Genomic DNA, 25,485 nt, shown 5'->3' on the forward strand with positions numbered 1-25,485 from the left:
ACGGTGGGGGCGGAAGCTGGGGGCGGGGAGGGGGCTGCGGCGCCCGGCCCCTTGGAAGGGGTGGCCTGGCCGGCGGGCACAGAGTTTGAGTCGGGCGTGGCCGTGGCCGGGGGGGCAATACTGGAGGTCAGGGTGGTGGTCTCACTGGTGGGGCTGTTCTGAGCAGTGGCAAAGGTTTCGGTGATAGTGTCAGAGTTAGCGGTGACGGTGGTGACAGAAGGCAGCATGTCCTCGACAGTGGCTGTGGTGTCGGCCGGCAGCCTGTGGGGAGGACAGGAAGTAGAAGAGAATCGACAATGAAGCTGGGACGAGACAGAGAGGCCGGGGTGGGCGAGGGGGGCCGCAGCCGGGGAGGGGGTCGGNGGGGCAGGGCATGCAGCGACGCACAGGCACGGACACAGGCCCACAGAGAAAGGAGGACAGCGAGAGGAAGCAGAGGCCCAGGCGGGCATAGAGGACACAGGAGACACAGACCCGCTGGCCTTTCCTCCCTGAAGACGCCCGCCAGCTCTCGGCGCCGCGCTGCCTCTCCCTGCAGCCCCGTCTGCCCCCTGCCTGCACCCCTACTCCAGGAGAGGCGGCCTCACTTCGCCGTCCACCACTGCTGGTGTCAAGGACCCCGTGTCCTATGGGCTCCACGGGCGGTGACGGGGAAGGTCGGGAACGCGGCAGACGAGGAGTGCTCGCTCCCAAGGTTCCCAGCAGCCACGGGCTGTCCAGCCGGACATTTAAACGAAATCCCCGCTAAACTCCGCTCCCTTCAAAGCCCCAGTGCTCACGACAGTCGGCCCGGCCGTCACGGCCACCTCAGCCGGACACCGTTTCTGACTGAGGGTCCCCCAGGCTTCTGAGAGCAGAAGGGCCAGGGAGCCTCACGCATCCCCACCTCCTCTCACCCTTCCAGGAGGAACGCAGAAAGCGCTAGAGCTCTCGAAATTCCTACGCAGATTCTGCTGAGCCTCTCAAAGTGCAGAGCCCCACTCGGTGAGCTGGTGCCCCCTTCGGCCACTTGCAGGGTGTGCGTGTGACTCGGGAAGAGGGTCTAGAGGAGCCGCTCAGCCCTCGGAGACCTTTCAGAGCACCTGCGGGCTCTTCACAGAACAGGAATGCCTTCTCTCTAGCAAGAGAGTGGGGCCAGGCATTTCCGGCCACGGGCTCCAGAAGCTGGCCTGCACCGTTGGGCTGGGGGNAGCCCCACCCCGCCCACGTACTCGGGCTCCGTCAGCGGGGTGGTCTCGTTGGGCTCCGTGTGTTTCCCTCCGTCGTGGTTCGGGGTCCGCTCCTCCTCGGTCCTCACCTCCACGATGGGTTCCTTGGACTCGTCTTTCCTGGGGAGACAGTTTTGCAGGTTTGATCCCGGGCTGCTGGGGCAGGAAGGCAGCTCCCAGGGAAGCTGGCTGCAGCTCAGGGCTCCTGGGTCTGGCCCAAAGTTGATGGGGGGCGTGGGCATCTCAGGCCCAAGTGCCCGAGCCTCCGCTCCCACTCGTGCTCGCTGTGTGACCGTGCACATCTGATTGGCTCACCTTAGCTTCGGTCTGCTCATCTGTAAAACCGGCCAAGTAGCAGTCTCTACCTCGCCTGGCTGTTGTAAACTTAACTGAGACATGAATGTCAAGTGCTGAGCACAGTGCCTGGCGCAGAGACGCGCTCAGATCATCTGTATTTACAGACAGGGCCTGCCCCGTACAGTGCTCACAGCTTACTCCCGGCTCGGCCTCTTCTCACTTCGCTCCAGCTCAGCCCCACCCAGCGAGTCTGGGAAGCCTCCTGCTAATTGGCTCAGGGCTGGTTTCTCCAGAGATGCTGGAGGGGACAGCATCTGGACCGTCAGCTCCAAAGGGACAGGAATTTTTACCTGTTCTGTTCACAGGTACAACCAAGCGTCTGAGAATAGAGCCTGGCCCGGTTTTAGCTGCTCAGTAAATCTTTGTTGAGTGATGTATGAATGACTGAATGAATGTGGACATGAATGAATGACAGTGAGGCAAGTGTGTATCCCAAATGCTATGGCAGGTCCCCTCCAGGTTTATTTAGCTCTGAAAATTCCTCTCATTTTGACCTGTGCAGGTCAAAACCTATGCAGGTTTGCTTTTCAAACAGAAACCCTCAAAGACTGTGTTTTAAGAAACATTTCTCCAATGCTTTTTTTTTTTTTTTCCCTTGGGGTTTCCAAACGAGGAAACTGAGGTGGTTCTGATGCGAAGCCTCCCGCCCCCTCCGCCCAGGGCACAGCCTAGACCCTAGCAGTGAATCAGATCTGCACTCACGAGAAGGCGGCTTTGCCCTCCTCCATGTCCTTGCCCTTGGCTCCGGGCCCGGCCTTTCCACACAGGTTGACGGCGATGCACATGAGCAGTCCGCACTTGTTTAGGAAGTAGCAGGTGATGTCCACCACCACCAGCAGCAGGACGAAGATGACGATGAGGATGCCCACGATGGCCCCGGTGCTCAGGCCTGATGTAGGGCTGCCATTGGCTTGGGTGGGAGGGAGGGAGAGAGGGACAGAGAGAGATGGCTGGCGGTTAATACGCTGACGTGCAGACTCCTGGACCCTGAAGAGCAACTCCTCGGGGGGTGGGGTGGAACCCAGAGGACAAAGTCACGGCATTGGGTCAAGAGTGGCACCTTCCGTGGGGCCTTTCTACACGCCAGTGTGGAGACAACAGTCTCTTTGTATCTTCAAGAGGGCGGATGGCAGCCTTACCTCACAGACCGGGGGGCAGGGGCGTGAGGCCCCCACGAGTCAGGAGGAGAGTGAGGACTAGGGGCTGTATTTCCATCCCCGCGCTCAGTCTCTGAGCCTCCCCCGGACCCATACTCAGCTCATCTCCCCGTGAGCCCCGGAGGGAGGCAGGCAGATGGCGGTCGCAGGTTTCGGACTAGACCATGGCTCCTGGGGGTAGTCAGGGACAGGGTCCCGAATGGGGTGGCAGAGGGTTCCCAAGGCTTCCTTTGTGCTTGTGCTGGCACGAGGCACGGCAGTGCGCCCAGTACACTACCCCGCCTCCTCTCCCTCTTTACAGACAGCTCCAGATGATCCCGACATGGGACAGTGGCCCTTGGCTTCATGGCTCATCCTCCTTCATTGCACCCAGGGAGACAAACGAGGTCCGCCCAGGATGGAAGGTTTGGGAATACTCACCGTCTGGGAGCTCAGGCTCACTTGGCTCAGACTTCAGGAAGCCCAGCAGACTCACCCAGAGACGCCCACCCACACGGACAGGCACACTCACATGCAAACGTCCTCTGTGCCCACTACGGACGGAAACCTAATCTCCCGCTCGAGCAGGACACGGCACGCCCGTTTGGCTGGGCTCGCTTTGAACGACTCAACTTCTGTCCTGCTCCCCAGGACCCTGGGGGTATTGATGGTACCAGAGAAGGACTCCAGGCTCAGCTCCCAGGCCCCTGTGTGACTGTCAGCTGCCTGAGGTGGCCCCCTGACTGTTTGGTGCCCCTCTCCAGCATCTGGGAGATAAGAGGTTGTGCTGGGGGCAGCGAGGACCCATGCAGAGCTCTGTGTGTAAGCCAATGTGGGGACAATGACTTCAGACTGAAACATGAGCACATCCGCTTTGGTTTTCTTCTTCCGGAAGGACAGAGTTCAAGAACTGGCTGTTCCACCCCAGCACCAGACCTCGTCTGAAGCTTCCTGTGCCGCCAGGACCCATGGGGATCCCCCAGGTCCGTGGACTGGCGGCAGGAATGTGGCCAGCACTACCTGGGCCTCACGGTGGCTTTGCTGAGCCCCAGGACAGGCCCCGCGGCCTGCTAGCCATGTACACCCCGGATAATGGAGGAACGTGTTGTCCAAGGTGACAGGTGCTACAGACGGGCCCCGCTCTTCTTTTCCCATGCAGTCTGTGTTCCCGGGGGGCGCTCTTCTGTCAGCCCAGGGGTCCCTGCTCACGTACCACCGAGCCTCTTCAGCGGTGGGCCCACCCCAATGACTTCCGTTTCAAAGTTTAATTCAGGCTACAGACTGTCAGCCCAGCATGCCACAGATGAGGCGTCCTAACTTCACTCATCGTGCCCAGGGTGCAGCTGGGCCTTATAGCTGGAGAGGAGTCTCGAATTCTTGAGTAATTTTGGCTTCTCTGGGCCCTTGGTCTTGCTTCCCAGTGTTTCCACCTCAGGACTTCTGGCTGGTGCCATCCAACCCGCACTGAACACCTTAGCCTGTCCCCGGGAAGGCCCCAAGACTGGCAAAGGGCTCTGTGCTCAGAGGACCCAGCTCCTGGACTTCGGCAGCAGGAAACTGACGGCTGGCCCATGTGACCCTCGAGAGCGGCATTCTTCTCTTCCGGGGCCTCAGACATTCCACCCAGACAAGCAAAGAGGCACGCAGGCCTTCCTGATCTTCAGAATCCCAAAGCTGGTGCCCTGGCCAAGGGGGAGTGATCAGCCTTGGACTTTTTCTCTGTCCCACGACACTGGGCTGGAAGCCACTGCCGCCTGGTGACATCGCTGTCCAACAGGTGTCGCGTGCCTACTTCCCGAGGAAGGAGCCTAAGGTATTTGGGGGAGGGGAGAATGTTTGTATTTTTGGACTCAATGGCATGAACGCTACATTCTGAGGTTTACACGGAAGTGTGGTTTTAGGGGACCGATTGGGCCTCTGAGGAGGACGAACAGTCCACAGGAAGGGGACTCTGGGCGTGGGAGAGGCAGCCGCTGTCCCCCATGTGCTCTGGGCTCGTCGGACCCGGCCGGAGGGCTGCCTGGGTTCTGCGGGCCAGCACCACGGGCGCGCTCGGGGAAGGGCCAGGGGACACAGACCCCAGTGACCTGAGACAGAGAAGGGCTTCCCTTCTCTCTGAGGCAAAATTCAGATTCTTCCTCCCGGCCTAAAGGCCCTGCACATGTCCGGACTCTCCCACACCTCACGGCACTGGCCCCCACCGCCATCCCTGTGCCCCAGGCCAGGGCCCTCATTCTATCCGCTGCACACACCCAGCCGGGTCCTGCCTCAGGGCCTTGCTGACCCCTGCTGGGAACACTCCAGCCCCGTAACCTCCTGGGTGGCTCTCTGCTGTCCTCCAGGCCTCGGCTCAAATGTCTCCCTGCTGGAGAGCCCTCCCCCTCCGCCCCCTGATCTCTTCCTCTGCCCAGCATCTACCGCATTATCAGCTTTCTTCTCTTCTTACTTCTACCTGCCGCTTTCTGTTCACTCACAATGCATTTTATCTGGCTGGCCTCTCTGGAATGTTCTACCAGTTTCTCTGTCTGAGGTCTCCCCAGCATCTGGCACAACCCGACTCACAGGAAATGTTCAAAGAATATTTGTCAAAAAAAGAAGTGGGCGTTGAGTCTGGAGATGAGAACGCCATCTGCAGATGTTTACAGATGTGTCGTGAAACGGAAGGGGCAGTCTTACTTGGTCACCACCGCTGGATGGAAACTACTGGGGTCGGGGGAGGTTTCAGCCCCTGGGGACAGAACTAGCGGAGTGTCAGCTGCCTCGGCAGGAAAGCGCCCTGTGCCTGGAGGCATTCAGGCGGAGGCTGGACAGCCCTTGGCAGGGACACCGTGGTGCTCTGGACGAGGTCCCTGTGCGGGGCAGGGCCGGGGACAGAGGTGTCTCCCCGACCCCCTTCAACCACAGGGGCCCGCCATCCCGTGTCACACGCGGTCCAGATCCTCTGCACTGAGAACTCAGGACTTCTTAGAAGACAAGAATACTCAGTAGGTCCCATTTTTATTCACTGATTCTCGGGACTTTATTTTCACGTGAAAAATAAACACCTTTTGGCATAATGTTGGTGCATCTGCAGCAGAATTCCTGGGGTGCTTTATATTTAGACTCTGGGGCTCCCCAGTTCTACTGAATCAGGATCTCTGGGGGCGAGGCTCAGGGACCGGGGTTTGGCGGAGCGGCCCGGGTGATCCTCACACAGAGTAGGGTTTGAGGCGCCCGGGACTCCCGGCCCAAGGATGAGCTGCGGAGTCTCAGCTCGTGGCCCTGACCTAACTGATGCACGGAATGGATGGCGAGAGAGCAGAGGCTGTCCCTGAAGGAAAAAGCACGGCCCGGTTGGCCACTAAGTTTATAGACTTCCAGGGGAAGTAAGGCGCTCCTCACAGGGCGTGTGCAACTTTTACAAAGAGAAGCTGTAGGTTAAGGGAAACACGGAAACACATGAGAGGGTATGAAAGTCACCATTCATCCCCTCTGGGGGTGGTTCAGAACTGGTTCGCTCAGGAGAGCAAGGAGGATGAAGGTTAGCTCCTGCACCTTGCATGACATTGTGTAAGAAGGGAAAATGAAAACCGTCCAGGGGTCTGCCTTCGCATGACCTTGCACTGGCCTCCCGTGCCTGGCTCGCCCCACGCCCGCGTGCACAGAGATTCCTGGGAGCAGGGCCCTCCATGACCTCCAGGGTCCCAGCCACCCGAATGGTGATGCTGTGAGACGGAGGCTGTCCGTCGTCTGCGGTTCCTGGCACGGGAGGGGTCGGCACTGACCGGGGCTCTGGCCACCCCATGACAGGGACCTACGTGCGTCTGTCTTAAATGCCTCACAATGGGAAGCCGGGTCTCACGTGTTACAGATGCCAGATGGGTCTGCATCATTGTGTCATGGGACCTCCCCATGAGCTGGGGTCAGGTTTGCTGGTCTCAAGTCTGGGAAGAGTCCTACTAAGTGTGATTACAAACGGAATGAGAACCTTCTCTCACATTCTACTGATCACAAGATCACTCTGTGCAGTCTCTGCTATGGGGTTTTAATGGGAGCAGTGACATCAGGAGCCGTGGATACAGAGGCTGTATGTCTGGTGGCCTACAGTGCGCCCCTGACCAGCTCCAAGGTGACCAGCTCCTCGTTCTGCAAAGGCTCTCACCTCCCCCCCCACCCCTCCCCGTCTGCGAGGGACTAGGAAAGTCCAAGGATGCAATGGCCCACCAGAGCTCTCAGGAGAGCGGAGCCCAACGCATAGCCCCTCATCGGGAAAGGAAAGCCTCTCCTTCGCTATGACTCCCTGCAGCAGGCTACAAGTTTGGGGTACGGTCTGGGGTAATCAAAGTTATTCAGGCACATGTGAGGCAGAGGAGGGAAAGGACTTTTGACACTTTGTAGGACACACAGCTATTAAATAAAATCAAAACACACTGGTAAGATCTCGTGGACTGTTACTTCCTTTAATAATGCAAAGGTGTAAACTTCATAAAGGCCTCTCTGATTATCTACACAACAGTGTTAGCGTTCTTATTAGTAACATACATGATCCAAANTGAGGCGGCAAGCGCTTACTCCTGCGGGGGTCTCGAAGGGCCACTGTCCTGGGGACCCCTGCTGGGGCTGGGGGCCACGGCCATCACTGAGGACGGTGCCCAGCGTGGGTGGGTGTTCCCTAACACTGTCTCTGGAAAGGCGTCCCGTCGCAAACCACGGGCCTGCCTGTGTGGGCCTGTCTCAGTGGCCCCAAAGCGCCCTCGGCTGAGGCCTGCCTCGCCCAGGCGTGTGCTCAGGGGACAGGGCTGTGTCAGGCCTCCCTACACTTGGGGCTAGATCCCTAGGTGTCCCTTCCCTCTGGGCAGGACCGGGGCCGGGCTGGGGCAGACCCCCCGGATCGGCCCTCCTGGGGAACATGTGACTTCTGCCCAGGGTGATATGAAGAGCAAGCCAGAGGCCAGGAGGACAGTGACGGGCCACCTGGGTGAGGATGGATCTCTCCTTCCTCCGTCCTCCCTACAGCTCCTAACTGACCTGGGACTTCCATGCCAGGCCCGGCGGCACCAGGGACATCTCAGCAACGCTCTGTCCTGTGCCTCAGAACCACACCCACTTCTCTTGTGCTGGTGTGAAGGCAGGTTGGGACCCCGGGTGGAGAGGGTCAAAGTGGGGCTGGGGGCCCACAGGTCTGGGGCAAGTGGGCTCCCTGCCTGAGCTGCTGGAAGGGAGTCAGTGCCTGAGCCTCTAAACTGTGAGCCCTGGGGACACGGGCCTGGGCCCAGCAGCAACTCCAGCCTCGGGTCCCTTGGATTCCCAAAGGGAAAGACTAGTCTTCAAACATTAGAAAAAACCAAACGGAACTAAAAAATAAACTGAAAAGAACAAAAATCAGACTTCTGTGGGATGTGTAGAGATGAGATGTGTAGAATGACATGAAACCACAATGGACAGAGGGACGGAGGTTGTATTTAGCAGAGGGTCCACCCCCAGGGGTGTACAGGATGTTGCTGAGTGGGACCCAGCCGGGTTTCCCTGGGAGACTTTAGCAAACACACTCATCTTTCTCTCCTGGGCACGTGGAGAGGACGCCCCTCAGCCAAGAGCAGAGAGGACTAGCTTGCTTTCGCCAGAATTTTTTAAATGTCATTGAGGTCACTAACCAATATGGGGCAGGGGGGCAGTTGGGGCATTTGGGAAGTATGACAGGCTGACCGAGTTGCAGTGTGTGGACACTCTGGGAGTGGCTTGTCTCCATCCATCTGCTCTGGTGAGCGTGTGAGGTTCTGGGGAGCTCATGACCCAAGATGGGCTCGCAGTGGATACTTCCAATCTGCAAGTTTATGCACCACAGTGGGTCACTGTGGGACCAGAAACCCCAAGGCGCGAGGCTCTGTGCTAATGTGCTGGGCAGCTGCATTATCCCTCTGACTGGGAGAGGCGCATCTTACAAAGCCGGCTGGTACTGGGCACATCGCGGGCTGGCCCTGTCCGTGGCACTGGCGTAAGGGGCTGGGTGTAATACCAGGACCAATGTGCCTCCCAGAACGTCTGATCAGCCCCAGAAAATGCCTAACGGATCCAATTTCTTCCACCCTATAGGCAACAGGGTGACTTACTTTGCCCGTCACGTCAGCAAAATGCTCAGATGCATCACCGTGGTCTGGCCCCCGACCGTGAGCACGTGGGGGCCAGCAGAGCCCGCTATGTTTTTGAAGGGCAGAGAGGGAGACTGGGGTTGGAATGGGGGGTGGGGGTGAACATGTGGTGATCTAGATATTCTGATGCAAGCTTTTGGAGGTACTTTGACGTTTTCCTCTGCCACATCATGTTCAGGTCAGAACAACAACAAAAAAATGCAACACGTAGCAGAGATATGCAGAAATTTCTCTGTAAAACTAGCATAACGCTCTTTTAAAAATGGTGCTTAAAGAAAAGCGCTCCTGCAAATTTTTGCACGGCCATTATAAAGGGGGGCAAGCTCCTTGTGAAGCGGCACGGAAGTATCCGCGAATGGTAAAATGTCTGGAGGTCCGGCTTTTTCCAATCGCCAAACCTTCCTCTTCCACACAGAGCGCTGGGTGGCGTGGCCGTGGCGGTCCTGACAGGTTCTTCCAAAGGGGGCAACTGATCGTTCTCATGGGAACTGGGTATTTAAGCAAATTCAATTTGTGTGTGCGTGTGTTCAGGTCCCTAACAGAGCAAAAGAACAGTCACCGCAGAGAGAAGCAATGAGACAAAGGTGTAGGATGCACAGCAGCCTCCCAAGGTCGCTGAAGGTCCCAAGCAATGGCGCCCAGAGAGAATGTGGTTGTTTAAAAACAAATGTGGCAGTGGGGACATCCCAGTGATGCACGTCCAACGTGATATGTGTGATGACAGATGCAGGAGGAAGGGGAGGAGTGGGGAGGAGGAAAGAGAAGGCAGAGACAGAAACAGAGAAAAAAAAAATAGATAAAAAGAAAAAAATTAGGTCAAATACAGAAAACGCAAGAATCAAAGGTTAATTCAACTTAGTAAATTACACTGGCAAAGGTTAGGGAAGGGTTCAGTACGGTATTATTCCCGTAAGGCCAGTTCCAAAGCTCAGCGAGGCCAGAAGCAGCGCAGCGGGGTGAGTTTGGGCGTTAGGGGTCAGCGAGCAGATGAAATTACAGTGAGAGAACAGAGTTTCCACAGTAACATACAGGAGTTTGATTAGGAGAGTGTTACCTTGACTAAGGTGAGGCCTCTCCGGTGCAGCCAACGAGCCTGCCCACAGCCTCCCGGCCTCTAGAGCTTTCTACACGTAGCGGAAGAGATGCGCCATGTGCAGCCAACTGTGCTTTTTCAGCGATAGATGGGACTTGCTTCCACTGTCGCCATGGCCCCCACCTGGATGCCCTTCGAGACCATCTTGCCTGCGCCCCTCACCTTCTGTTGCCCCCTTGACCACAGACTGCCACCACGAACGAACATCTTGTAGTTCAGAGGTTTTATACACAGATCCCAACACCAAGTCCAACCAAGCACAGAACCACCTCCTTCTAAGACGTGGGCGGCAGGTGAGCCGTCCCTCTGAGCCTCTCCAGGCTGATGGGGCGCCTTAACGAGAAGGCCTCTGATATCTCCACTGGGCAGGACTCTGGCAGGCCAGGTCTTCTCCTCTTTCTGTGTCTGACTCACGGTGTGCCCACCTGCTGCAAGCCCAGGAGCTGACGCTGTGGGCCGTACCCAGCATGTGAGCACAGCGTGTCCAGGAGACCTGCCCATGTTGCTTGCCCTAGGCAACATGTGCCACCAGACACATGTTGGTGGCATGGTCTGTCTCACTGAGAAGGGGTTGCTCGAGCGTCTCCCCGGCCCCACCCCCAGCTCCTGAGTGTCCCGTAAAGGCTGGGCACATCTAGACACACGCCAGACTGTCGATTTCCATGCAAAACTGACCAAGGAGCACCAAGAAAGGGGTGGCACAGGACAGCAGGGCTGCCTCCGCACGGACACCGTGTTCAGGGTGGTGACAACGTTCCTCGCAGCCACGCCCAGATGCCTGGCCTTCACCGCTGACCATCTGCGCTAGGGGACCTCCCGGACAATGCAGTGGGGAGGTCCAGCCGATGTGTCTCACCTCTGGTTTCAGACCCACCTGTCAACTCCCTGGACGCCCTCCCGGGTCTGGCAGACACGCACACTCATGCACACTCAGCCACCGGCCGCTACACGCAGCTGCCGCTTCCTTGCCGCGCTGACTTGCACACAGGCACGCCTGTGTCCCAGGTGGCCGTACCCTTTCTGGTCTCCTTCCCGCTGGGAAGTGCTATTGCAGTAACTGAGCAGAGCACCCAGGCAAGCACTAGAGACAGGTCAGGCATGATGGGGCCAGAGCAAGGCCACTGGGGGCTGGAACATGTTCCACCTGTGCCTGGACACAGCAGGGAGTTTATGGGGAACAGCCTTTTTCAACAGGCTGAAGCCGAATGGTCTGTGTCCAGCTCTCCTGGCTGAGGCTGGCCTTGGCTGATCTGGGAAAGCACAGAGAGGTGCTGAAGACTTTGGTTGGGGGACTAACCATCAGTGGCAAGGTGGCTGGGCTGGCAAGCGGAACTCCCATGTTATTCCCACACTTGCGTTGGTCCTGGGTCCCTAGAAACAGCTCTACAACTCCTAGGAGAACCGCTCACGTCACGGGGTCTCCGGTAGATCAGACTGCCCCCTCGCGGATGGGGTTTCCTGGCATCTACTTTCCTCACTTGCTCTGTTTCAAGTAATTCAATTTACTCTTTGTTTCAGTTGAGGGGCCCTTGGAAGATAGGCCTTTTAACTAATTGGGTGCCGTCTCTTCCTTCTCTTGGGGTCCCCACAGAGAAGAGATCTGGAACATGACTGTGCAGTAAGCAAGCGTCAGATAGAAAGCGCTTCAACAATCCAGTGGTCCTGGTATGAAATGGCAGAGGGCCGGTAAGGTCTCAAAGAAAGAGCCTTACTCAACCAGCCTCCAAGGTTTGGCTGGAGCCAGGGGCTTTTCCCATCGCACGGGTCCCAGGGACCGGCTTAGCGCCAGTCCTTTCAGGCTGGATGACACGGGGACTGTTGCCCCAGGATGCTTGGCCAAGCCTTGCTGGGGGTCCAGTACATCTCAACCCACTGCACAGATAGGTACAAAGCAAAACTAAGCTTTGCGTGGGCAACTGATCATGAGGATGGCTGGAAGCAAGCGAGTTGTCAGGGGCTGTTCAGGCGCATTAGGAGGTGCAGCTTTGGTGCATTAATTCAAAGCGGGAAACTCACAGAGAGCAGAGGCGGTCATACCTGGGATGGCTGTGGGCTGGGCTGAGGTCCTGAACACAAAATGAGCCGCCTTGGACTTCCCCTGCTGGTTCTCGGCCACCACGTAGACCTCGTATTCAGCGTTCCAGTCCAGGGACTTGAGCATGACGTGGTCACTGCCGGATGGGAGCCGGATCTCCGGTTTCCACTCCGAGGAGAGCTTCTGGGAGAAACCGGCAGGAAGGACACAAGACACGAGGAAAGTTGAAATACAAATGCTGGTGAGGCCAGCGAACAGGAACAACTCAAGGGCATCACTAACTATTGGCATAAATTGATAAAGCAAAAACCAGTGATAGGACATGGCATTCATTCTTTACCAGCCTGAAAAACCCTAAGGATTACGCAGGTCAGGTCAGCCTTGTGTGTCTGCAAACACAGAGACCTTGGCGGATAGCAGTGTGGCATTGGGCCAACCCTCCAGTGTCCCGTACCATTGCTGCGGTGAGGGCACATGGGGACCCAAGTAGGGACCAGCTGCCATGCTACGCTCTGCCTATGCCTATGGATGCCCCACAAGAGTAATGAGACAAACGTGCTTCTTGTCTCATTTAGGATGTTGCTCACGCTCAGTCAGATATGGGTGACTTGCCTCCTGGACACGGAAACACTGCATCAATTCATCTTATTAAAAATAAAAAGGATCAGGGGCGCCCGGGTGGCTTAGTCCGTGGAACACCTGACCTCAGCTCAGGTGGTGATCTCAAGGTTCGTGGGTTCGAGCCCCTCATCGACTGGGCTCTGTGCTGACAGCTCAGAGCCTGGAGCCTGCTTCAGATTCTGTGTGTGTCTCTCTCTGCCCCTCCCCAGCTGGTGCTCTCTCTCTCTCTCTCTCTCAAAAATAAGTAAACGTTAAAAAAATAAGAAACATTATTTATTGAGCACCTGCTGTATGCCTGGCACTGTACTAAAGGCTTTTGATAATTTTCTCACTGGATCCCTACAAACAGCCTGTGAAGATTTGTCAGGCTGCACAGTCATGTGGCTGTATGTCACTACGTGGCCCGGGTTTAATTTAAAACAAAGAAATTCAGCTGCCTGTCTTCTCGTTCTCTGAAAGGCTCCTTTCCTTGGCAAACTCTATAATAAAGGGGCAACCAGAATATACAGCAAATATTATGTTACATAAAGATATTAACAACATGTTAATAATATTTAGCAAACACTGAGTGTTTGAAGTGGAAGACAAAGGGACAGAGAAGGCAGGTAAGGCTGTCATATTTTGGTGCTCCATCCCCACTATATTTTTTTTGAGGGGGGAGAGAATGCATGAGCACAGGCGGGGCAGAGGGTGAGGGAGAGGGAGGATCTTAAGCAGACTCCATGCTCAGTGCAGACCCGTCGTAGAGCTCGATCTCAGCACTGTGAGATCATGACCTGAGCCAAAATCAAGAGTCGGACACTCAACCGACTGAGCCCCCAGGGGCCCCTCCCCGTTGTCTTTTTAACGCAGACCTGCCTGGCACAGCCACAGTGGCTCTTCTGGAAGACTGACATCTCAGGGGGCCTCATGTGGGAGATGGCCCAGCCCCAGCTGGCATCTTAGTGGTAATTACTGTTGTTACCATGTACAAGGGTTTCCAAGTTTGAGGCACATTTCAGGTTCTTGGTTTATATTCCTGATCTGTACAGTAACATCATAGGCTATTTTATCTCCATTTTACAGATGGAGAAATGGAGGTTTTGGAAGACTGGGCATGCTGATAAGTGGTAAAACCAAAACTGGAACCCATCTCTGTCGGGGCCACATCGGCATAGCAAGGGCCAGACACACACGGTCTACTTCCCGTGGGCTGTGCTGGGCCACCACTCAATCCTGGCATCCTATTCCACAGCGAGGAAGCCACAGGGATTGGTCATACAGTGGGGCCTCTAGGATGGGCCTTGGAGGAGTCAGAGGCGGCTCTTCAAGCCGGCTTCACAATGAAGTGGGGGAGGGCCGAGTGGAATGACAGGTCTACCCGGCAGCTGGGAAGAGTGCCTGGCAGGGTCCCGTGCTGTAGTGACTCTCCGTGAAGCCTAACCAGGCAAGGGCTCCCACATCCTTTCAGGGGGGGCTGATCAAAAGAGAGGGAGTAAGTCAGCTTCCTTGAAAAATCCTTTCTTGGGGGCTACTGCAAGAAAGGAAACTGCTTCTGGTTCATTATTCCTCCTGGTAAGAAATCCTAGCGAGAGACTATTCCCAGTGCTAGGCTGCCTCTACATCTCTCAGCAATTGACTGTGGCCGGCAGTGGCCAAGTGTCATTCTGAAACCAGAAAAAGAGTGATTCTCATTTTGGGGGGAGGGAGATGAAAGGGGGAATGGCAGAATTCTTAGAGGGTGAGCAAACCAGGAAGAAAGGGTTCAGGGCCAAGCTCACGGTTAGCAGGATCAGAACAGCTCAGGTAGGTTTGAGGGGCAGGTGGGAATACCATGGCTTGGGATGGTAAGGCATCTAGGACAGTGGCTAACAGCCCAGGGTCTTCAGACAGACCCGACTCAAGCTCTGCCCACCCAGCCGTGAGAGATGAGGCAGTTACCGAACACATATACTACGTCCTCCGTAAAGGGCAGATGATCATTAAGACCAGCTTCTTCGGGTTCTCATGGGGAGAAAATCACAGTGCCTGGCCTGTGATACACACTTTATCAAACGTCCTGATAATGATATATCAGTGTATTATATGCAAAAAGCACCGGGTAATTGCAAAATCACTTTGTAGAAACGTTCAAGAAGTAGAAAAATCGATCATGGTGTGAGTTTGTCGCCACAACCATTTTAGAGGTTTTGAAATGGTCCCTGTGTAGACATGGCCTAATGGCTGTAGGTCAGTCTTGGGATTTCAAACCCTGAGCAGGGTCCCTGAGCCACCTGCAAGACACAGAAGGACTCTGTCCTGCACTACCCACCCCCCGGGCGTGCATGCTGTTGCCCCAACATGGTGGGTGTGATGTGAAGAGGGGACAGGAGCTACTCACCGCTCGGTACTTGACCAGGTAGTGCCTGATGGGGGAGCCGCCATCATCCTGTTTGATCAGATTCACCTTAATAGAGTTTCCATCCTCTCCCATCTGCCCTTCGAGTTTAGGTGCGCTGGGTTCCCCTGAAACAGCCAGTTAATTCATGTGACATTTTTGCCCACACGAGGAAAATCCAATCCAGAATGGGATGGAGTGATGGGGTGGGGCTGGGCTCTTTACTTGCTTTCTCAGAAATTCAAATGGTTAAACAGCAATAAATACAGAACTTCGGATTCCAGTGAGACACCTCAGACTGAGCCCCAAACCGGGAGTGCCTTTTGGGAATGTTCTGGGAAACCCTCTCTATCAGCACAGTCCTTTTACCATTTTAGAAATAGGATTTTTTTTAAATGTTTCTCACTGGTGCTTGCATTTCCTTTTCACTGCTCTTATAACTGCAGATTTAACTTTGATGAGCCTGATACATTTGAGGAACAGCCTGAAAAACGGGAAAATGTGTTTAAGTGTTTAAAGGAGAAAACCCACACCCATAAGTCTTCAAAGCAGCCAGTTTCTTCCCTGGATAGATGATTCATCTCAGAGGGCCAGGGGACCCATTAGGGGATGGACTGACACTGCATTCTTGTGACCAGCTTTCCATGAATTAAACTGTATTACTTAGATTCATTCATGTAAAAGTAGGACAAGTCTCCAGGTATGATTAAATAAAGCACAATTTGCCACAGGCAAGTCTCCTGTAAGCATCCTGCCATTTATGCCTCAACTGCCTGAGTGATAATCCTTGGTACCTTGTTTAAAGTAACAATCATTAAAGTCTTTCTGTTTGTGAGAGGGAAGAGGGGGGAAAATGGCTTTAGCATTTCTCAGCAGAAGAAAGTTGATGTCTCTGTTTGCAGTATACATGCAGCTCACGGACAATGGAAGATGGAGCTCAGTCTGGGATGCATTACCAGGGCTGGGATGGCTCTTCAGTGAGTTAAGATGCTGGCTTTCTTTATCGAGAAGATTTCTTTATCGAGAAACGATGTCACTAGTGTGTACTGGGCGTAATGAGGTAAGAGAATGCCTGGTAGGAAAAGTTGAAGTGAAGATTTAACGCACTTGGGAATTCCACACTTCCTTCGAGGACGTATCTCTCTATTTCGTGCCCTCAGACAGAGAACTGGGAGAGCCTATAAAAAGTTACCTTCTGGGTGGGTTGTCTTGGCTTGTTTGCTGGAAGATAGAGTCACAGACACGTGACCAAAGAACCCAGAAAGGTTTGTCACTAAGCTTTGGACCTCATCACCCCAAGGTGTACCTCTGGCCACTTGTGACGAGGCTGCTGGTAAAGCCATTCAGCCCACCTGCCTCATTCAGCTACTGTGGGAGCCTCACAGTGGCCGTGGGTCCTGCTCCCCACTTTGAGACAAGGAGGAACCAGAGAGGGAAAGCTAATGGCCAGCCCTTGCTGCTCAGCCTGGGCCTGAGCACCTGGCAGCAAGTTAGAAATGCAGATTCCATTTCAACGAGATCCCAAGGTGATCCGTGTGCACCTTTAGGCTTGAGACACCGTTGTGATGGGGACACAGGGAAGCTGACAGGGAGGGTGCATCCTTGTAATGTCTGAGGGATGATTTAAGAAAAGTCATGTTTGTTCTTCCATCGGTAATTACGTAAAAAGAAACACGGGGAAAAAAAGACAATAATAAGGTTTTAGGCAAAGACTTGTCCTGTTTTCGTGCCGCTATCCAGCCACTGGTCCTAACTACTCTTTGCAAAATTCTTAGGAATTTGGTGTAGATAATGTCAAGGCAGGTGTGCTTTTCAGACTCCTTTGGACTGTCCTAAGCCTTAGACAACAGTTTAGTCATGTCTTACATCATCGTAAATACCCGAGGCTAGAAAGAAACTCAAACTAAGTGGAAGATATTTCAGAATGGGACAGGTCTGCGCAGAGTCACAGACGGCAGGACAGGGCACGGGAGAACTTGACAATTCTATTCTCTGAACGAGGGGGACCGGCTGCTCCTGGCTGGCCTGGGACCTACAGGTGTGAGAGCTGCAGTCCTGCACTCAGGCCAGCAGGGAGAGCTGGTGGCCCGAGATGGAACGGGGATGGACTTTTCTATTCAGAATTGCAACGCTGACTCTGTGTTGGTCCATTTGCCTTAAGAAGGAGGGAAGGCAGTGTCACCAGTGGCCCTTCCAACATGGTCACGGAGCAAGGACCCGGTCCTTCCCTCAAGGCTTCCTTGGAAGGTAAACTGAGATTAATCTGCGGGGCTAGACTGGCTGAACTTTCCTTATTATTTCCTCCAGAGTTGAGCAGCGTGGGTTTCAAGGCTCAATCAAGACCGCAAAAAACACTGGACTCTGCTTTTGCGGGTGGGGGAGGTAGTATCTACCTAGAAGAGGCTCTCTTTCTCATGTTTGTGGGGATGGATGCCTGTAAAACTGAATTCTGGGACAGGCCACTGCCTCAGTATCCACGTTTGCAGAATCTGTGCCCCGAATGAGGTGTTCTCCAGGGGCCCCCTCTCGCTCTGACAGCATGGTGACCCAGTGACAGTCACTGTTAGGACAAACTATCAGGAATACTTTGGCTGTTGTCAAAACTTTGTGAAAGACGGACGCAACATAAGGATGGTCCTGCCAATTTTGGGGCAATGTACCCCCAGATCAGCAACTCCACATCTCTCAGGCACAGGGATGTCCATTTTTTCTTTACAATTTTAAAAGCTATCCTCCCCGAAGCCCTATCTTTGCAAAGAGACCCCAACTGTCTTCAGAGACATAGGAACAGGTATCTTGCCAAGGATTCCCTGCAGAAACTAAGAGCCTTGATGAAAGCAGTCAAGTCTTATCTTTGGATGTGTTTCAGAAAAAAAAAAAAATTAACTGGAACCACAGAGAAATCACTAAAAACTATACCACAGCTAGAATACAGTTCTAACACTTACCAAAGTTGGAACACTATAATTTGTGATTTTATTGGAGCGACTACCATGTAATTCTGATATCTGTGTATTTCTTTCTTACAGAATGTAGAGCGTGGCATATAATATTTACATGTATCGTTTAAAGTGCTTTAACTATGATTTACTCCACAAACATCTACTGAGTACCTACCTTCCCTCAGGTACCAGGTAATCTCTTAGGCATTGGGGTTTCAAAGGCGAACAAGACAAAGTTTTGTTTGCCAAATGAAAAAAAGAAACCTAGTTATGATCAACTCTTTTTAAAAAATGGCGGGGCCATTGTACGTAAAGGTAACCCTTCCTGTGATGGTGTTTCTAAAGGAAGGTGATCTCCAACTAACATCAGAGGGATTCTGACCAACTCTGTAGCTATGCAACTCATTGTAGTCACATAAAGGTGTAGAAAGAGCAGTATCTGTTTAAGCAATGGTCTTCTCCATCCTCAAATGCACATTGTCTGTCAATTTTTCTCCAGATTACGAACAGGCCAAAGAAATTGCTTCCTAGGGGCGCCTGGGTGGCTTAGTCGGTTAAGCGTCCGACTTTCGCTTAGGTCATGATCTCGCGGTTCGTGGGTTTGAGCCCCGCGTCGGGCTCTGTGCTGACTGCCAGCTCAGAGCCTGGAGCCTGTTCAGTCTGTGACTCCCTCTCTCTCTGACCCTCCCCTGCTCACACACTCTCTCTCTCTCTCTCCTAGAAATAAATAAAAACATTTAAAAAAAAAAAGAAAAAAGAAATTGCTTCCTGAGCTCTCGGTCAAAAGAAGGCTCCAGCCATACTTGACAAGGGTTGGGGCTGATCCTGAAGAAATGGGGCTTTGGCATTTGGGTGGCTCACTGCTTTGCTGAACACATTAGGAGAGGAAATTATTTCGAGGGTCCCAATGTGCACTCTGTTCTGAAATGGCTGCTCTGATTGAAATCATTATGGGTAATTTCAGCAAAACCAATATTGTAATTATTTTTAAATGTTGGTTTGCAATTCAGCAGCAATCGGCAGGTTCCTCCAAGGAAACCCCTGTGGTTAATTACACCTTCTGAATTTAGCTTCAGCCATGAGTCAAATTTTGCCCCCCAAATATTTCATGTAAAGACTCAATAGCACCTTAAAAATAAACCTTGCAGGGTGGCTGGGTGGCTCAGTCGGTTAAGTGTCCGACTTCGGCTCAGGTCACGATCTCACGGTTCGTGGGTTTGAGCCCTGCATCAGGCTCTGTGCTGACAGCTAGCTCAGAGCCTGGAGCCTGTCTTTGGATTCTGTATCTCCCTCTCTCTCTGACCCTCCCCTGCTCACACTGCCTCTCTCGCTCTCTCTCAGAAATAAATAAAACATTAAAAAAAAACCTTGCTGATAATAAATATAAAATATTAGGCGGCTCTGGAATTTTCTGGAAGAGTTAATTCATGGATGCAAGAGAAGAATGTAGCACAGAAACCACATACAGTCAGAAATGTGACAGGCACATCCTATACCTTCCTCTCGGAAATTGTAATCGAAGTGTGTATTTCTGGCCTTGCAATTATAGGCTTTTTGTGATTTGTGTGTTACTGTGCCCTAAAATCTGAGTCGGCTTCATGTCCTTCCTTGCCCTGGTCAGCACAAGTCCTGAGGTCAGAAAACCTCAGGGTATCGGAAGACCACAACAGAAATTACAGCAGGCTCAGGGGTCTGGATAGCACTTGTGAATTTTAGAAGGAAAACCGTCTTCTACTTCTCACTCAAAAACGCCCAAGTACCAAGAATTATATCTTCTGGCTGAAATGCTGAGGTGCCCGATGGGATCCCTGACAGAGGCCTGACCTGCATTCTTTTTTCCTGGGCTTTGCTTTCTCTCCTGCAGGGACCTGCACAGACGTTGGGGCCTCTGAGTAAAAACCAGTGATGGGCGTAGGGCTTGCATCAGAATCTATGAGGTTTTCCATCAGACAGGATTGTCTGGAATCAGAAATACTGTCTCTTTTGTTTATCCTAACTCCTGTTCCCCTTTGGTCCATTACATCCTGCAAGCGATGTGAAACTTACATATGCTTTTTTTATCATTATGTTTAGAAGAGTCCAAAATGTATGACTTGGCTGTTCACATATGAAACCCATTCGAGTTTTTCCAACTCAGGAACATCCGAAATTACATCAAGAGGTTAGAAGTCTGACTGGCCTTAGGATCTGTAGTTATTAGGCTGCCAATGTCCTTCTTGAGACCAGGCTCTTTGCCGAACAAATGAATCTAATGGGATCTGTGCTGCTCTCATCCTTGGGGTCTCAAACACCCTGGGACACCCCCTTTGACAACCGGCCTGGCTGAGGGGGCTTTCTGACAGTCCCGGCGAGCCTCTATCAGTCTGAACATTCCCAGCCCTGGACGGGGTTCAATCTGTCCTAAGTAAGCATCGCTCCCCCAAATCGGGGCTTGGGAGTGAAGCTCACCCGAGCTCTTTTCTCTTCGTCGTTAGGAATCTACTGTGCCAGCTCCACTGGACTCCCTGCCATTCTGGTCCCCGGCTCTGGGAACGCTGGCGGACACGGGGAGTGGGTATAAGGCACGGCCAGTTCCCTGGCTCTTTACAGAAAGGACGCTAGCCCTGTGGTCACACTCACAGGGGCATCCAGCCTACACAGCCCTCTCAAATCTGGCTCCTGGGGAACTATGGACGTGAGTGTGCGAGCTGGGGGTGGGGGTGGGGGGCCAGCCACAGCACGGACGGGCTATGAACTGAACAGCAACAGATGAACTCTGACAGACTGAACCACAGAGATACCAATTCCCTTCTCGTGGGTGTCGTGAAAACACCACCGGATTAATTGATCAATTATCTCTGTTTCATCATCATCCTAAAAATGAAAATACGACCACGAAGGTATGGCTTGTGGTTATGGGGCTGATCCAGGCTGAGGAAGTTGGGACCCAAATAACCTCCAACAATTGACTCAGCTTCTGCCTGCGAGGCCGCAAGGGGGAGTTTGTGAACGTCTTCCACACGATTTCACGGATGTTAGGTTGCTTATAAAGAAGTACAAGGCTCCTGGGAAGCCCTAGGAGAGGGCCCCTTTGCAGAGTCCCCGGCCTCTGCCCCCAGGATTCAGGCCGACACGCGTCACTGCCTCCCCTCTGCAGACCCTTCACGCTAGCTCTCTACTCTGTAACCGCCAGTGCGGAGAATCCTTAGGAATAAAGGCAATTAGAAAAGTCTGTGTTGACCTGCCAGAGACCGTGGCAATCCAGACACACAGCTGTAAAANATAAAAAATAAAATAAAGGAAGTAGTGGAAGGGGTGGTTAGTGATGTTTTCAATCTAAGAAGGAATAGTGGGTGTTAAGGAGCTTAGTTCATCAGAATCAGCATGTCCTAGTACGAGAGGCAGTGTCAGGAGCCAAAGAAAAGAAGANATGCTGGTGGCGGGGAGGGTGGGGAGGCCCATTTACACAGAGTCCTCACAGCTGATGGAGCCGCTGGAGGAAGGGCGCCTGGCCAGAATGGGCGTCACGATATTAAAAATACACTTGGCACGGGAGCATCTCAGCTCACCATGGCAAGGCCACTCCTGGGATGTTGGACCAGGTGCCTGACCTTCCCAGTCATGAACCCCTATTAGCAGAGCTCTGTGGGGTCAGGACCTAAGGGAGCCAAGGGCATGGTGCTCAACACCTGTCTTCACCTCCCTTCTTCTGACCCAGTGCTGCTGAACCCTGTCAACACATGGACAGGAACTTGAGGTTCACAGAACATCCAGCACGTGTCAAGGGCATCGTAAGCCATTTGTGTGTGTGTGTGTGGGGGGGCACAGGAACCAGATTTGTGAACAGGAACTGGATTCCATCAGCTGTCGGGTGTACACCCCTCTGCTGGGAGAGACATCTGCTCCCTGACCCATCCTCAGCCCCCACTCACCTGAGAGCCTCCCTAATGATCAGAGAAACAAGACATCTGTTCTTCACTAAGCTTTGTTTCTCTCCCCCACGAATTTTATTTGCTCTGGCCCTCTCCATCCCCTTACACTGTATGATTAAAGGCCATTTCTGGCTGCTTGCTGCTCGTCTGAATCATGAGTCATCCACCTGTCCCTTTGCAAATGGCAAGAGGGGGTCTGTCACAGAAGAGAATGTGTGGTTTGATGAGGGGTGACCATGCTTTCGAATTCCACAGGCACTTAAGTGATTTTTTCTTTTACACTGGCCACATTTTTCCTGGCACCCAAGGCCATTGCCACGGTGCATTTCTAGGGCAACCGCAGGAAACATCTTCAAATATTTCTTGCCTTGCTTAAAATGTCTGGAAGAAGTCTCTGTTTAGAGGTGTAGATCTGCTTCAACCTTGCTCAGTTGTGCTTTGCTTCGTCCCAAATTCTAGCACTGCACAGAGATGACTGAACTTGCTTCTAAGAAAGAAACTGATGGGTTTCAACCCAACATCTGCTCACCTTCTGGATCTCAGGGAGAAGACTGGGGCTTTTTCCCCTTGGAGCAGTCACCTCAAGTCTAGAAGAACACAGTCTCCCTCAGGGAAACAATGAAACCACAGGATCTGGAGTGAGACTCGGGGGTTTAGAAAATCTTAGGCTCCCAGCATCCTCTGCCCTAAGATTCACAGATCAGGTTGCCTTTTGAAGGTTAAGTCAAAGTTATTAGCACGTCAGATGCTTCCCTGCTCTGGGGACACACCCACTTCGTTTCGGACAGTGTAGATATCAAACATCTTTTTGGAAGTGACAGATGGCTCCAACCCAAGACCTTGTCCAGGAGTCTGGTTGTAAATGGGGCTCAACACCAGCACAGTGGCCACGCCCAGAAAGCTGGCGTCCTCAGAGGTGGTCAGTGTGCGGGATGAGCAAGAGGGAGCAGCCACAAGGCTCACACGTGTGGGGGCACGAAACGAGAGGACAGACCAGGGACAGAGAACATGCATGCAAGACAGTTGTGGATGGTTTTGTCTGTGTGGATGTCGCCCCATCAGGTCCCTAGAGACGTGAGGCCAGGCGGGGACCCGTCGCATGCACGGGCACACTGGGCGGTTATTCGTGTTAGTCTGGCTTTTGCGATCAAGGCGGGGCCATATGTGTCTCAGGTTGTGACGTGAAGTATCAATTTTCAGTTAGAAGAGAACAGAATGCGAATGACTCCCAGGGCAGGTTTTGAATAGGTGTTTGATTCTACAGCGGGGAAGTTGTGAGCAGAAGCTTCCTTTTCTCTTTATGGTGAGCGAGAAATGTTTTCACAAGGTTGTGACAGTCACAGTATTAACTAATTATTTTGTCACGGCTATGCGCTTAATTAGGCTATAATTTTATTTCCTTTGCTGCAAGGGTCAACCATGTGCTTCTTGATTACAAAGAGGTCTCTGGTCATGGCTAACTGCCAACTTTTGCTTTGATTTCTTCCCCCCATTGCCCAGGGGGGAGGGTCACTCTTAAAAAGTGACACATCCACAATGCAAACTGCTTGCACTCCAAATTCTTACATCTCTCCCTTCAGAAAGTCCTCGATATGCATGAATTTTATGAAGCACTCTCCTCGGTTTGGAGCATATAGAACTTTTGCAACTGATACATTTCTCTCTCTGTGGCGCTTCAGTGTCGTAAACAGATACATTTCACATTTTCACAGAAGTGACTCATTTCAGAGCAGCTGTGGTTTTCAGAACTACTGGATAAAGTTAAGCAACAATGTCATAAGGGTCATTTACAAAGCCGCTTTCTGGGAAATAATTTTTAGGAACTATGCGGTAGAAATTCAAGTTTGCAAACTGCGTGGTGGTGAATGTGGTTTCGCTGTGGACGACAGTTTGTAGGGCCAAGTTTCTGGCAGTGAAATGTTAAACCAAAGGCTGCCACGGTATCAAACTGTCATGTCAGGGATGCAAAGAACTGATGGATTCTGGAGGTGAACTGAGGAATTTCAAGTGGAAATCTCTCAAATGGCTTCGCTCGGTAGATCTGAGACAGGAAGCGATGAGTGGGTCCTGGGTGCCGGGCTGTGGCCCCAGGTTTATTTCCCTAATCAGAACAAAGAGTTTTACCTTCTGTTCACCAGCGTGGACGACATCATCAGCGCCATGCAAGCCACATGACAAAGTCACATGATACGCACGCACATGATTGGTTGAAAGGAAAGTGGAGGAGGTCACATGGAAAATACAAAAAAATTAAAAACTGATGTAAACAATGGGCAGGGAGAAAAATCAACAACAAAATCACAGACTAAATAAAAGGAGAAATCAAATTAAATTAGCAGCATATACAGGAAACATTGGGAGGACAGTAAAACTGCCCAGAAATAGAAGGATAATAAATCATGACGGGCATTTGGTTAACGACACCAATAAGCATTAGATACAGCTGCCACACTGCATATTAATACCACATCAAGGAGTATGTAAACTCGTTTGGAAATAGGGAGGTGTTTCTGCCAGCACCCAGGTGTCAAAGTCAATCCAGGAGACTGTTGAAGGGAAAAAAAAAGAAAAAAGCAAGTTATTATTCACAGATCCCAGAAGTGTCTCGGCATCCTTGGAAAACGAGGGTAATCAAGGGAGAGCGTGGGGCTTGCAGAAGTCCCAAGGCTGTGTGTCCTGAAAGAACAAAGTATTTCGTTACATTGGGAAAAGCCACTTCCTCTTTCCTTTGGTGCATGGGGAGAGCGGGCGCGGGCCGAATAAAGGCTGGTGGGCGCGGGCCAGAGAGGGCAGCCCTGGGGGTTCCCTTCTCACTCTCTAGTTCATCTACCGCCTTATCCCAGAGCCCCTGGGGGCAGCCCCGTTGAGACAACTTTGAAGGCGGAGGCCAGTCGGTGCATAAAGGGAAGAGGTTTCCTTCTAGTGGTGGAGACAATGGCTCTGTCAACACTGAGCAGTGAAACCAAACTGGCCCCTTGGCCCCACGAGCTAAGACTTTGACCCTGACCATGCACTTGGGCATTGGTGGATACAGTGCTCTCTCTCCACTGGTGGCTGTACTTGATAAGATACGGATTTGATTTTGACCATTAAAAAAAAAAAAGTTTTCTTATTTGGATTTATCCACATTCCTTTTTGTCATCTGTTGCATTTTGGCTCTATACTTTGTTACCGAATGACCTGCCTTGTCCACAGGCAGTCTGGGTTTCCTACCTTCACTTGCACAGGCCAGGGGAAGATCAGGCTATGGCCAGCTGAAGCTAAGAGAAGGGCAGAGAGGGGAGCTGGAAGGCTCTTTGTGTCCAGAACACACCACTGCTTAAAAATAACGCAAGAGAGACGCTTCAGCCCGGTTACATATCCTTGCCGCTCTGAGCAGATGGAGGCTGTCCTCCCTGTTGTCTGATACCACACGGGCTCTGGCATGTTCCAACCAAGGGTACCCTGCGGGGATCAGATCCAACTGATGAGCTTCTCTTTTGATTTTATCTGGGATACCTTCATTCATTCAGAAGTATAGGGGGATCAGCATACNTCTTGGTACTCTGCTCTTACCTCCCTGCATTCACATGTGCTACCTTTTGCCTTACTGTCAAGAAATATCCCCATGGCAAATACAGGCTGCTGTCCAAGTGTGACCGTCTTTCCTTCATCCCAGCATCCACTGGGACTTACAATCTGGGTCAGTAGTCCAGTGC

At 52.5% G+C, this 25,485-nt stretch overlaps 1 protein-coding gene across 13 annotated transcripts in view; it reads right to left on the minus strand.

The window, feature by feature from the left end:
* NCAM1 (neural cell adhesion molecule 1) overlaps positions 1–25,485 on the minus strand; it is a 304,847-nt gene that overhangs the window by 3,429 nt on the left and 275,933 nt on the right. For 4 of the 13 annotated variants that reach the window (XM_077780584.1, XM_077780582.1, XM_077780581.1 and 1 more), the window contains 4 exons: positions 14,938–15,062; positions 11,960–12,137; positions 2,268–2,475; positions 1,212–1,328 (listed from right to left, as the gene is read on the minus strand). In XM_077780584.1, the coding sequence (XP_077636710.1) occupies positions 1,212–1,328; positions 2,268–2,475; positions 11,960–12,137; positions 14,938–15,062 (628 nt within the window). Of the gene's footprint in view, positions 1–1,211; positions 1,329–2,267; positions 2,476–7,237; positions 9,445–11,959; positions 12,141–14,937; positions 15,063–25,485 lie in introns of those variants that run through there. The other 9 variants (XM_077780590.1, XM_077780588.1, XM_077780587.1 and 6 more) reach the window with 3 other exon arrangements.

The sequence above is a fragment of the Crocuta crocuta genome, unplaced genomic scaffold (assembly GCF_008692635.1).
Source record: "Crocuta crocuta isolate KB4526 unplaced genomic scaffold, BGI_CrCroc_1.0 scaffold374, whole genome shotgun sequence".
NCBI classification, from domain to species: Eukaryota; Metazoa; Chordata; class Mammalia; order Carnivora; family Hyaenidae; genus Crocuta; species Crocuta crocuta.